This window comes from Kryptolebias marmoratus, linkage group LG2 (assembly GCF_001649575.2).
Source record: "Kryptolebias marmoratus isolate JLee-2015 linkage group LG2, ASM164957v2, whole genome shotgun sequence".
Lineage (NCBI taxonomy): Eukaryota > Metazoa > Chordata > Actinopteri > Cyprinodontiformes > Rivulidae > Kryptolebias > Kryptolebias marmoratus.
Window position 1 is genome coordinate 30491658 of NC_051431.1, and position 13390 is coordinate 30505047.

At 41.1% G+C, this 13390-nt stretch overlaps 1 protein-coding gene across 1 annotated transcript; it reads right to left on the minus strand.

Moving 5' to 3' along the window:
- Nucleotides 1-159: 159 nt before the first annotated feature.
- LOC108246553 (E3 ubiquitin-protein ligase TRIM16-like) lies at nucleotides 160-2706 on the minus strand. Its single transcript, XM_017434170.3, has one exon. The coding sequence runs from the start codon at nucleotides 2599-2601 to the stop codon at nucleotides 907-909; it is 1695 nt and encodes a 564-aa protein (XP_017289659.1). The 5' UTR covers nucleotides 2602-2706; the 3' UTR covers nucleotides 160-906.
- Nucleotides 2707-13390: the final 10684 nt, after the last annotated feature.

Genomic DNA, 13390 nt, shown 5'->3' on the forward strand with positions numbered 1-13390 from the left:
AAGAATCAACAAAATATTCAACACCCAATCTTGGCCAAACTCCTGTTTTATGTACTTGTACAGATTTTAAGGGCCTATGTAATAAACACTGACTGATTAATTGTACAAAAAAATTCTTATTAAAAGCAACAACTGACTTAAAATTGGCTGAAAAATGAATGACAAATATAATGTAACTCTTTATTTTGTGACATTTTAGGACAAGAAAAAACTACTTCAGTCTTATATTAGTTACATTTTCTCAGTTTAATTAGTTAAACAGAAGAAGTGTTTTTATCATTCAGTACATAAGAAACAATAAACATCTTGTTTACCTTGAGTTTGTAAAAAGATTACATCTGTATAGCTTTATAGCTCAGACAAATTTACAATTCACACAGAAATGTCCACTGAGGTTAAAAAGTATTACAAATGTAAAATAGACATTTGAATCAAATCAGTAAAAGGTGGCTGACAAAGTGTTATAAGTTTGTGTTTGTCATCATTAATACACACAATCTAGTATTAGAAGCAACAATATATTAACTTAATAAATACAGAATAACTTTTCCTCTTCACTCAGTTGCTATTCAAAGACATAAAGAACATAAAAAGCCTTAAGAGTGATGTGGATCAAAGTTCTGTATCAGACTGGGTTCAGTTCATAATAAATAAGCTATCAGACAGATAAAGATGAAGTCTCAGGAGGACTCTGTTTAATTCTCACATTATGATTTAAAACATTACAAAACTGATAATACGACATATATTACCTCTGTTTTGAAATAAGAAATAGATGCAAAATATCTTATCCATAGCACATTTCCCCCTTTTTGTATATTGTTTTCCACCCTTTTTCCTTTTTATCCAGACCTGGAAAATTCCAACTTTTTAAGATGGTGTAGGAGCATTGTGAAACTCTTCAGTTTATTTAGGTTCAGTGAACTCAATAGAGCCTCCATCACAGAAACAAAAACGAAATCCAACATAGAGTGGCTGAGTGAAAGTGGCCTGGACTCTGTGGAGAAGAGTCATGGTTTCAGAGACATCGTAGAAAGACAGCGTACCTGTTCTGTGATCCAGGTACACTCCCAGTCTGAATGACTCAGGACCTGAAACTGGAATCTGGACTTTATTGTGGCTAAATGTATAAGAGGTTGATGTCAAACCTTTATTTTGTAGTACCCAAGATTTGTCATTGAATCCAAATGCACATTCCTTTGAACTCCCTGCTCTCCTGATATCCTTGTACGTAACTGCTACACAAAGCCCTACTCCGGCCCACTTAACCTCCCAGTAACAGCGTCCAGTCAGGCTCTCTCTGCTCAGAACCTGTCTGTAATGAGTGAATCTGTCTGGGTTACTGGTATAAGACTCCTGCACATACTCTACAAATGCACCTCTGTTGTTGTTGTATAACAGCAACTCTTTGTACGCCGTGTTTGGATCTAGTGTCAGCTGACATGAATATTTTAAGAAATCAGCTCTGGTTTTTGGCTCTGATTGGGAATCCAGCGGTAAACCAGCATCACAGACTGTTGGCATGTTTGTCCACTCATCACTCAGAATGTCCTGCAGTTTGTCTCTGAGCTCTGATACAGCTGCTGCCATGTCCTCAAAGTACCTCAGAGGACGAGTATTGATGCTGGATGAGTGTGGAGACTCACTGAGTGCTGACAGCGAGGGGTAGTTCTGTAGAAACTGGAGGTGATCCTCTGTGTGTGAGAGCTGCTCCAGCTCAGCGTCTCTCCTCTTCAGCTCCGTCATCTCCTGCTCCAGCTTCTCCTGAAGCTCTTTGACTCGACTCACTTCAGTTTCCTGCTGGGATCTGATCTGCTGCTTCACATCAGAGCTTCTCTTCTGGATGAGACGGATCAGCTCGGTAAAGATCTTCTCACTGTCCTCCACTGTTTTGTCAGCTGAGACACCGATGGCCTCCACCTCTTGTTGGAGCACTTTCAGATCTTCCTGTTGGTCTCTAATTCTCTGCTTGAGTTGTTGTCGATTCGCCTCGAGCTCCTTCTGCTTCTCAGTCCTTTCTGCTGCAATCAAAACTGTCTTGTGGCCTTTGTGTTCATCCATTGTGCAAAGAATGCAGATACATTGCTGATCAGTGCAACAGAATAGCTTCATCACCTCATCGTGACGAGAGCAGATGATCTCCTGGAGCTTTTTGGAGGGTTCCACCAGCTTGTGTTTCTTTAATGGAGCTGCATCATAGTGGGGTTGAAGGTGTTTGCTACAATAAGAAGATAAGCAGACCAAACAGGACCTGACAGCCTTCACCTTCCTCTCAATGCAGACATCACAGACCACATCTTCAGGTCCAGCTCCTCCTGGATAGGAGTGATCATCAGGAGCAGCTTGGAGTCCAGTCTTCTTCAGCTGCTCCACTAAATCTGCTAACATGGTGTTTTTAACCAGCACAGGCCTTGGAGTGAAGGTCTGTCTACACTCAAGGCATCTGTAGACCTTCTTCTTCTTCTTTTTATTCCAGAAGTCCTTAATGCACTTCATGCAGTAGCTGTGTCCACATGGAAGACCCACCGGAACTTCCAGGACATCCAGACAGATCGGACAAGAGAAGCTTTCAACATCCAACTTAACTGCTCTCTGCGCCATTTCACCTCTCACTGCAGCAAAGTTACAGGTTTCTGTTTACCGGAAGTGAAAATGATATCCACGTGACGGATCAGGAGGACAGTGTTATTACAGCCCGCACTCGATTTTGATGTGCGCGACTGCACAAGGCGTTACGGTGTCCTCCTTCACGAGCGCCTTTCAAAATAAAAGCGCACATCCGGTTCATGTTTGATTCACTCTAAAGTTGATTACCAGCGTCTATAAAGGTTTAAGACTTCTTGATCATGCATTTGCAATAGAAAATTATGTAAAGGAAAATCAAACAATATATTGATTGTGTAAAAAAAGTATTTAAATATGCATTCAATCAATTCAATACAATGTACTATTTGGAGACCATGATGTCAAACGTCAAAAACAGAAAGAGCTACATATCATAAATTTGATCATCTTCTTAGGGAAATACTACATACACAAATCCAAGTTAAGTCAGTTTATTCACTCTTTTCAGGCCTTCCAAAAGGAGTCTGAACAATACGTTGTAAACATTTCTGACTCTAATAACAAGAAAGCTATAAAAACAAATAATGTGTGCACTTTATTTAATGTATTTGTATTTACTTGAATATTCCCCCTGGCTTTTGTTTATTTGTTTGAATGTATATTGATAACTATCTTTGTATTCGTAATAAAAATGTTTTTGAAGAAAAAAAATCCCATCACATCCTTTGTATCCTCAAACATGATACGTACGTACTTTTACAGGATCAACTGACCAATCAATTAGTCTTTACAAAATAATGACATAATTCACACAAACCTCAGTTTTTTACACTCTTCACATAATTATTTACACTTTGTTTTGTTGTCTTCTATTTTACCACTAGATGTCACTGAAACAAAACTGATGAAGTGGTTCAGTACTGATTCATTGCTTCCTTCGCACATCACTGGTCTACTTGGCTGCAAACAGGAAATTAATCTGTGAAAAGAACGTTCTTTTCCTTTTTCTTTTTTTTTTGCTCCTCTACTTATGAATTTCTACAGCAAACAACAAAGACACGTGACCTCAACAGTCAGCAGGAAACACTATTTTCTCTTCGGCATTTAAAACCATAAATTTTATCATACACTTTTGGAAGCCTATATGGAAGCCCATATCTGCTTCCCTGAAAGAAAAAAAATAATAATCTAAATCATAATTATGAAATGGTATCACAAAATTGTGACTTATCTCACAATTGTGACTGAGCATATCTTAATCTTAAGCGGCCCTTTCAGAAAACTTCTGCAAAGACCAGTTCATCTTTATATTGCTTGTTCTGTGACTGTTCAAAAATGACAGAATGACCACATCCTGCACAGATTTGAGCTTTCAGAAATGAAGCAAGGATCACAGAACTGAAAGAGGTGTAGAGCAGAACTCAGCTGCGTTGATGTGGAGTGCAAAGCATTAAATGTGTGAGGAATGTCTCAAACGTGACAGACTTTCTCAGATTAGCAATTCTCTTTTAGGTTAACTCATTTTTTTAACTAAATGCAACTCTGTTGTGTGTCATCATCAATCTTCCCTCGGTAATAAATTTTCTTTTTTATTGTTTAGTGCCGACCAGGTGGTGCACAGACCATATGTCATCACTTTATCACATTATTGAGCTGCAAAATTGACTTACATTTCACATGTTGACCTTTTCACCTCTGTTACTTTCTCACTTCATGGCACAAAGGTGCATCATTGGTGGGTTGGCTTTAACCCCCCTCGCTGCCTTGGTCTGTTCAGAAAATCACACCAAGATGGCCAGAAGGTGTCTAAGTCCTGGTTTGAAGTGTTTTGTGAAAATGCCTTATGACTTAGCATCTCTTAATTATGACCTATCTGTCCATTCATCGTCATTTACCTGCTTTTTCATGCAGAGTGGCAGGGGAACTGGTGCCTCTCTCCAGCAGCCACTGTTCAAGAGGCGGGGTACACAATGAACAGGTTGCAAGTCCTTCACAGGGACACGTAGAGACAAACAAGACAGACAATCATTCACAATCTCATGCACACCTAGGGACAATTTAGATACCAATTAACCTAACATACAGTTTTTTGGTCTGTAAACCAGCCACTAGGGAGCACAAGCCAGCATATTTCTCGTGCTGGTCCCAAGCCCAGGTAAATGGTGAGGGTTGTGGCAGGAAGGGCAACAAACACTTTTCCCAAAACAAACATGCAAGTTCATTCAAGGGACACCATAATGGATCAGTTGAGGACCGGGTTGACAACGACCACTGACAGTGCTGTTGACAAACAGGGTGGCAGAAATTGTGCTACTGTTAGTCAAACATCATCAAGAGGGAAACATGAAGTTAGAGAGAACATGGAGGTAGTTGGAGAGAGGACAGAGGAAAGTGAAGTGAAGTGAAGTGAAATTTATTTATATAGGAAAGAGTTAGATGGAGGAGGATGACTGACTGTGGTGACCCCTGAAAAGAGAACAGCTGAAAGAAAAAGATTTTGTAAACATGACAAAAAAAATTTTATAGAGTGGCATATATGGGTTTCTATATTGAATGTTTATAGGTTCATCATTGAGATATACATCCAGCCAGCCAGCCACCACCCTAACAACAGATAGTAATTGGTTATATCACCTGTGTGATGCTGTTAGAATATTTTCCCCAAAGGAGTCTTCCCAAGGAATCAATAAAATTATATCTAGTTTCTACTCTAATCAACTTTTTGCATTGCAGTCTAACTACTCCTTCTGAGAAATTCTACTTTTGATTCAAGTGAAGGAGAATTTTTGTTTGGCTGACAGGGGAGATGTTGTGTTCTGACGTTTACACAGTGACCACAGTCTGTTCTGTTCTGATGCTGTTATTACTTCTAGTCACTAGATGGCGCTGCTGCAACAGCGTGGGGCAGAAGAGTTAGGACAGCAGGGGGAGGAGGAGGGAGGAGGAGGCAGGAGGAAGAATGAGACAGAACAGTTCAATCAATGCATCTCTCTTGATAATACTAAAGTTTTACCTGCCACAACACAATTCTGATTGTGTTTTATGTTTTATGATGAAGACTTTATTTGCATTTAATAGCACTTCTGCCAACTGAAAAGTTACAGTTAAATTGCAGACAATTTAATCTGCATTAAAGTGGTCTTTCAAACAAAATGCAACTATTACTGAAAAGGAATGAGAATGTTTGTTTGGGTAACAGGGGAGACGCTGTGTTCTGAGGTCTACACAGTAATCCATTTACATTCAGTGTTGTTGCTGTTAGTATTTCTGTCACTAGATGCCACTGCTCCAATAGCACAGTGCAGAGGAGTGTATGTTAAAACAGCAGAGGAAGAATGCAGGAGAAGAAAAGACTGAAAAGAGAGTTCTGTAATGACATCTGGCCTGATAGTGAGTATGTAATAAAGTTAACAAGTTTTACTGGCCATCTTCAACTACAAGCGCCACAACACCAATCTACATGTTTTTAATGCAACAAATACAGAAAGCTGGATACCACTGGTATTTTTGTCACACAGCAAATATCCATCCATAGTATAGAATTTTATGTGGTGACTTCTGTAATATCTCCTCCTAAACTTGTTTTTCCTTAACAAACAGCTGAGGCATCTTTTAGGGAGAAATCATAAACAGTGAGCAGATGGAGGGAGACATTCAGTGAATGAGTCTGGACATAGTGTCTTCTGAGAGACAGTATCAGGATTAGATAGGCATGGAAGTGAACCGGCCCATAATGTCAACAGCAAAGAGGATACTGTGGATTGCTGTGAGGATGTGACCTCAAGAATGCAATGGAACAGAAGTAATGTGCCAGCGGATAAAAATAATAATAATAAGAAAAACCAAACAGGTTGATGGTAATTTCTAAAAACAAAAGCCTAGCATTACTTGCAGGAAAGCATGTCACCCACCGTTTTTCATGCCAGAATTTAGAATAAGATCATCTCAAGTTGTGCAAGCATGGAGTTGTAGCCATTTTGGTAAATCATGAAAATAATATTATTCACAATTTCATGAAAATTTGTTAAATGTCACACTCAGAATATGAATCATTCTCTGCTACTATCGCATCAAATTTTATCTCAATATCAATAAAAATTAATAAGTTTTAGCAATTTTGTGATTTCTAAAGTCAGTTGGCTATTGTCAACATCCTGAACTGGGTTAGCTTTAAAAGTTAATCAGTTGTAGAGGTAAAACCTATGATTATTTTCATAGTTTTATTAAAATCTGTCCTGTGATTCATGAGATATTTTGCTAAAAGACACACAAACACATACATAGACATGGGTAAAAACATTATCATTCTGCATTCACTATTCAGTGGTGGGTGATAAAACAGTTTTTGACCAAAGAAAGAATAAACACTTTGGATTCTTTACACATCTTACATGGGCCACTTGGTAACAAATACACTGATAACTGATGACTGTTTGTTACACAACATAGTATCTAGAGATGATGTCATTTGCACACATACACTCACACGCACACACACACGCACACACACACACTGAGTCAAATTATTTTTCAGTCACATCCATCACCTTTTTCAGCAATGAACATGTGCATGCACACACACTTACAACTGTATTAAAACCTTAAAGTGTTGCCACATTGGAGTGAGGCCCCACTTCAGCATTACATCATCCCTTCCTCATCCAGACTCTGGAGCCAAACACACAACATCAACCACACATTTACAATCAAAGCCTGTGAGCAGGGCTGTGAGAGTGAACATCCATCAAGCTGAGAACATATTTTTTTCAGACTAAAGTTTGGAAAGACAGCATCATTAGCTCACAGCAAGCAGTAGAACAACATGTAATCTGTAGGCGCTCATGAGGAAGCAGGAAATTTTGTTATGAATTCTAGTGTTTTTGTTTTTGGCCTTATGTTTTGTTTTCCGGGATTTGGTTTTGTTCTTGTTGTCTTAGTTTTGTCATCATTTTCCACTTATCCTCAGTCTGCTCCTGCTTGTCTGCCACGCCCATCTCCACCTGTCAGCAATTGTTATCACTCACCTGTGCCCACTTCACCTCATTATCTTCAGTGCTTGAAACCCGGTCACTTTCCCCACTACTCTGCTGATTCATTGTCTATTGTTCATTGTCTCTCGCCTTGCCTTGTCGTTTTGGGTTTTGTTCAGTTTAGTTTTTGCTGCCACGTCAGCTTTTTGTTTTCTGTTCTTTAAAAATAAATTACCTTTTTTTTTAAAAAGAAGGAAGTATGAGTCTGCGTATTGGGTTCGCCACGCTCTGCCCCAGTCTTGACAAATTTATTAAAGCTGCTGAATATAAACAAATGTCATAGACTGTTCAGGCTGCTGCTGCACAACAAAAGAATAATCAAATGTAGTAGAGACAGGTAAAAATAAATAAATAAATCATTAGGGTGCAAAAGCCAGTGTGACTCTCATCCCAAGCCCGGGTAAATGTTGAGGTTGTGTTAGGAAAGGCATCCAGCATAAAACACTTCTGCCAAAACTAACATTCAAGTTAGTGGTGTCTAGCTCAACGGCTGACCCGAAACAGGAAGGCTAATGTCAGCCAGCCGTTCTCTTCCGTCCCCTTCTCTCACTCCCGGTGGTTCACTTAGGATCTGAACCCGAACGGTGTTCTGTTGTTGGACTTCTGTGCTCATCATGGATTGTCCATAACGAACACCATGTTCAAGCATTAGGGTGTCCATATGTGCTCTTGGCACCAGGACACCCTAGGTCGCAGTTCAATGATCGACTTTGTTGTAGTTTCATCTGATCTGCGGCCGCATGTTTTGGACACTCGGGTGAAGAGAGGGGCGGAGCTGTCAACTGACCACTACCTGGTGGTGAGTTGAATCCGATGGTGGGGTAGGATGCCGGTTAGACATGGCAGGCCCAAACGTATTGTGATGGTCTGTTGGGAATGTCTGGCGGAGTCTTCTGTTAGGCGGAGCTTTAACTCCCAGCTCCGGGAGAACTTTGAACATGTTCCAGGGGAGGTGGGAGACATTGAGTCCAAGCGTGTCATGTTCTGTGCCTCCACTGTTGAGGCGACTTATCGGAGCTGTGGCCGCAAGGTAGTTGGTGCCTGTCACGGCAGCAACCCTCGAACCCACTGGTGGACACCGGGGGGTGAGGGATGCTGTCAGGCTTAAGAAGGAGTCCTATCAGGCCTTCTTGCCCTGTGGGACACCAGAAGCAACTGACAGGTACCGGCAGTCCAAGCGGCTCTGGCGGTCGCTGAGGCAAAAACTCAGGCATGGGAGTAGTTTGGAAAGGCCATGGAGAAAGATTTTCGCACAGCTTCAAGGCAATTCTGGTCCACCATACGACTTCTCAGGAGGGGAAAGTAGTACAGCACCAACACTGTTTATAGTGAGATGGTGTGCTTCTGACCCCGACTCGGGACGTTGTGGCTCGGTGGGCAGAATACTTTGAAAACCTCCTCAATTCCACCAGCACGTCTTCCATTGAGGGGACTTTGAGTCGGGCTCTCCAATCTCTGGTGCTGAGGTTACTGAGGTGGTTAAAAAGCTCCTCGGTGGCAAGGCTCCGGGGATGGATGAGATTCGCCCGGAGTACCTTAAGGCTCTGGATGTTGTAGGGTTGTGTTGGTTAACGCGACTCTGCAATACTGCATGGACAACGGGGGCAGTTCCCCTGGATTGGCAGACCAGGGTGGTGGTCACCTTATTCAAAAAGAGGGACCGGAGAGTGTGTTCCAATTATAGAGGGATCACACTCTTAAGCCTCTCTGGTAAGGTCTATTCGGGGGTTCTGGAGAGGAGGGTCCGTCGGATTGTCGAACCTCGGATTCAGGAAGAGCAGTGTGTTTTTCGTCCTGGTCGTGGAACACTGGACCAGCTCTATACCCTCAGTAGGGTCCTTGAGGGTGCATGGGAGTTCGCACAACCAGTCTACATGCGTTTTGTGGATTTGGAGAAGACGTTCAACTGTGTCCCTTGGGGAATCCTGTGGGGGGTACTCCGGGAGTATGGGGTACCGGGCCCTTTGATACGGGCTGTAAGGTTCCTATATGACCGGTGTCAGAGCTTGGTCCGCATTGCCGGCAGTAAGTCAGATTCGTTTCCGGTGAGAATTGGCCTCTGGCAAGGTTGCCCTTTGTCACCGATTCTGTTCATAACATTTATGGATAGAATTTCTAGGCACAGCCAAGGTGTTGAGGGGATCCGTTTTGGTGGCCTTTGGAATGCGTCTCTGCTTTTTGCAGATAATGTGGTCCTATTGGCTTCATCAAGCCGTGATCTATAGGTGTCGCTGGAGCGGTTCGCAGATGAGTGTGAAGCAGCTGGGATGAGGATCAGTGCCTCCAAATCCGAGGCCATGGTCTTGAGCCGGAAAAGGGTAGAGTGTCTTCTTCGGGTCGGGGAAGATGTCCTGCCCCAAGTGGAGGAGTTTAAGTATCTTGGGATTTTGTTCACGAATGAGGGAAATATGGAGCGGGAGATTGATGGGTGAGGACAGAAGATACAGAACACAGTGTTAGATAGAGGAAGATGAGTCACGGGGGCGGCCCCTGAAAAGGGGACAGCCAAAAGAAAAAGAATAACAGGAAGAAGTAGACAGGTTAAAGAATAAAAGGCCTAGCATTCCTTGAAGGAATGCATATTACCCGCTGCCTTTCATGCCAGAGTTTTAGACTAAGATCATTTTATTTAATTCAGTTTGTTTATATGACACCAAGTCACAACATAGTCACCTCAGGGCACTGTACAAAAACATTCACATTCATTATGAAAGCCAGTTCATGTGGAGAAGACACAGAGTTGTAGCAGTTTTGGTTGAATCTTGTAGGTAGGTAGGTACATTTATTTATATAGCACTTTTGAGCACAAGGCGACTCAAAGTGCTTTACAACACAAGAACAAAATTACAGACAAAGTTACAGAACATGATAATGAACAAAACTACAGACAGGTACAAGATAACTAATTGTCTAAATAAGCTAAGCTAAACCAACAGATCTAAGCATGACTAAATGTACAGAACTAAACTAAACTAAAACTAAACTAAAACTAACGGTACCGAACTATCTAAAAGTATCCCAGGCCCGCTATACAGCTGAAGTAAAACCAGACATATCTAAGCATGAGCTAAGACAGTCAAACACAGACAGAAATACATTTGATTCTACACTTTTGTTAAAGGAAGAAAAATACACAAAGGTCTCTGAAATAAAATCAGCTAATGAAAATCAGACATTGCTTTCAAATTTTGGTTCAATAAAATTCTTTAATGAAACTGTTCTTGACAAAAAGGATGGTACCTCTAAAAACAATTAAAACTAGTTTGCCCACAGGTACACGGTAAACTAAGTTGTGTCCTGTAATCAGCATCACAGGTGATTCAGTCTTTTAATCAATCAGTCTATCTGTGTAAAGCAGGAGTCTCCAACCCTGGTCCTTGAGGGCCACTATCCTGCATGTTTTACTTGTTTCCCTGCTCCAACACACCTGATTCAGTGGTTAAATTATCTCTTCCTGTTCTGCAGAAGCCTGTTATTCACCCATTGATTCAAATCAGGTGTGTTGGAGCAGAGAAACAAGTAAAACATGCAGGAAAGTGGCCCTCGAGGACCAGGATTGGAGACCACTGGTGTAAAGGGTTAAAAGTAGTCACTGTGCTGTTTGGTATCATGGTGTGCACCACACTGAACATGGACCACTGAAAGCTAAGGATAGACAGTTCCTCCAGGATTTTGAGGGCATTTTTTGTGATTGTTGTGGGCTAAAATGGGACATTTTCCTAAAAGTTGCGATGAAATTTTTTTTTTTTTTTTTTTTTACTAAAATCAATAAAAAACCATAACTTTTAATATATAAACCAAAAATACTTACTAGTTTTGTAAGATAATTACCAACAAACATAGACATTCTCAAAAGGTGCTTTACTTGAGAACTCTGATAGCTTATAAACTGACATTTATGACTATTTCTGGATTGTCCCTCGTCTGCAGCTCTCCTCACATGTTTTGCAGACACAAAGTGTTTGTCCATGGATGACTTGTGTTTATGTTCCATGATTACACTGCAGGACGTGCAAAACAGCTTCCCCCGACTCTTGTGCAGCTGGGTAGGAAACTGGTTTGTGACCGCAGTGAAATTAGTTTTAGGTTGGATATTCGTGCTCCGCGGAGTTAGCGGCATCTAGCTCATGGCTGACCCGAAACAGGAATGTTAATGTCGGCCAGCCGTTCTCTGCCGGCCCCTTCTCTCACGCGCGGTGGTTCACTTAGGGCCGACATTAGTGTTCCTGTTTCGGGTCAGCCGTGAGCTAGACGCCGCTAACTCTGCGGAGCGCGAATATCCAATATCCAACTTAAAACTAACTTCACTGCGGTGTTTTGCGCGGTCCTTTGTTGAAATCTTTGTGGGCAAATGTGAAGCATTAGCGCACATTTTCGCTTCGGTTGCTGCTCCTGCACGCTCCCAGCATTCTGACGTTAACAGGATGTGACGTCACATATCTTCTTTGTGAGTTATTTGGGGTTATTTTGTATTCCACCATAAATATTGGGTTAAAGTTGCTGGAAAGTTGCGGTGTTTCGGGCAAAGTTGCAAAAAGTTGCGATTTTGCGGGGTTTGCTTGATTTTGCGTTAATAGTTGCGATCGCAAAATCCTGGAGGGTCTGGATAGAGTTCTCTCAGGGGGTTAGAAAGAAAATTATTAACAACATGCTATAGGTAAAGACTATAAGACCATCTCCAAGCAGCTGGATGTTTCTCTGACTACAGCTGCTCAGATTATTACCATAACAAGAACATTAATAGCAAGTTGAAGAACTACAAAACCAATGGTAACCAAAGAGCCAAGAACAACTTCCAAAAAGATTAGAGGTCAACTCCAAGGTACATCTGTGTCAGTCACTGTTTGAACCAATGTGGACTTATTGGAAGACAACATAGTAAAAAACAACTCATAAAAAAGCAAACCTGAAATTTGTCAAAATACAAATTGATAAGCCACAAAGCTTCTTGGAGAATGTCCTTTGGACAGATGAGACAAAACTGAAGCTTTTTGGCAACAAGTCCAATCAGCTCTGTGTTCACAGAGTCAAAAGTGAGACATACAAATAGAAGAACCCTGTACCTACAGTGAAACATGGAGGAGGCTCGGTTCTGTTCTGGGGCTGATTTGATGCATCTAACACAGGTTGTCTTAAATCTGTGGGTTCAATGAAATCTCAAGACTATCAAGGTTTTCTGGAGTGAAATGTGCTGCCCAGTTTCAGAACACTTGGTCTCAGTCATGGGTCCTCCAACAGGATAAAGACTGAAAACACCCATGAATGACTCAGAACAAAACATTGGACTATTCTGTAGGGGTATCTGAGCCCTGATCTAAATTCTGTTGAACATCTGTGGAAGGAGCTGAAACATCTGAAGAAGGAACCCTTCAAAGCTGAGACAGATGGAGCCGTTTGTTCAGGAGGAGTGAGACAAAATACCTGTGGACAGGTGCAGAAGTCTCAGAGACAGGTACAAAAATCACTTGACTGCAGTGATTGGCTCGAAAGGTTGTGCAACAAAATATAAAATTATAAGTACTGTCCTTAATGTCAAGGCCAGTTTCATTAATTATTTTTTTTCAATTTTGATTTTCATTAGTTGATTTTTAGTAATTTTTTCCTATTTTTCCTTTTGTTACTTTCAAGTTACGTATTTCAGTGACCTATGTGTTTTGTTTTGTTTTGTTTTTTAATGAAAGGGTACAAATTTATCTATAACTGTAAATTACCTTCTGTGTAATCTCAGGCAATATTGTGAGATATTGCCTGAGATTACACAGAGATGTGATAGCGCTCAGAGAATTTTTTGAGAA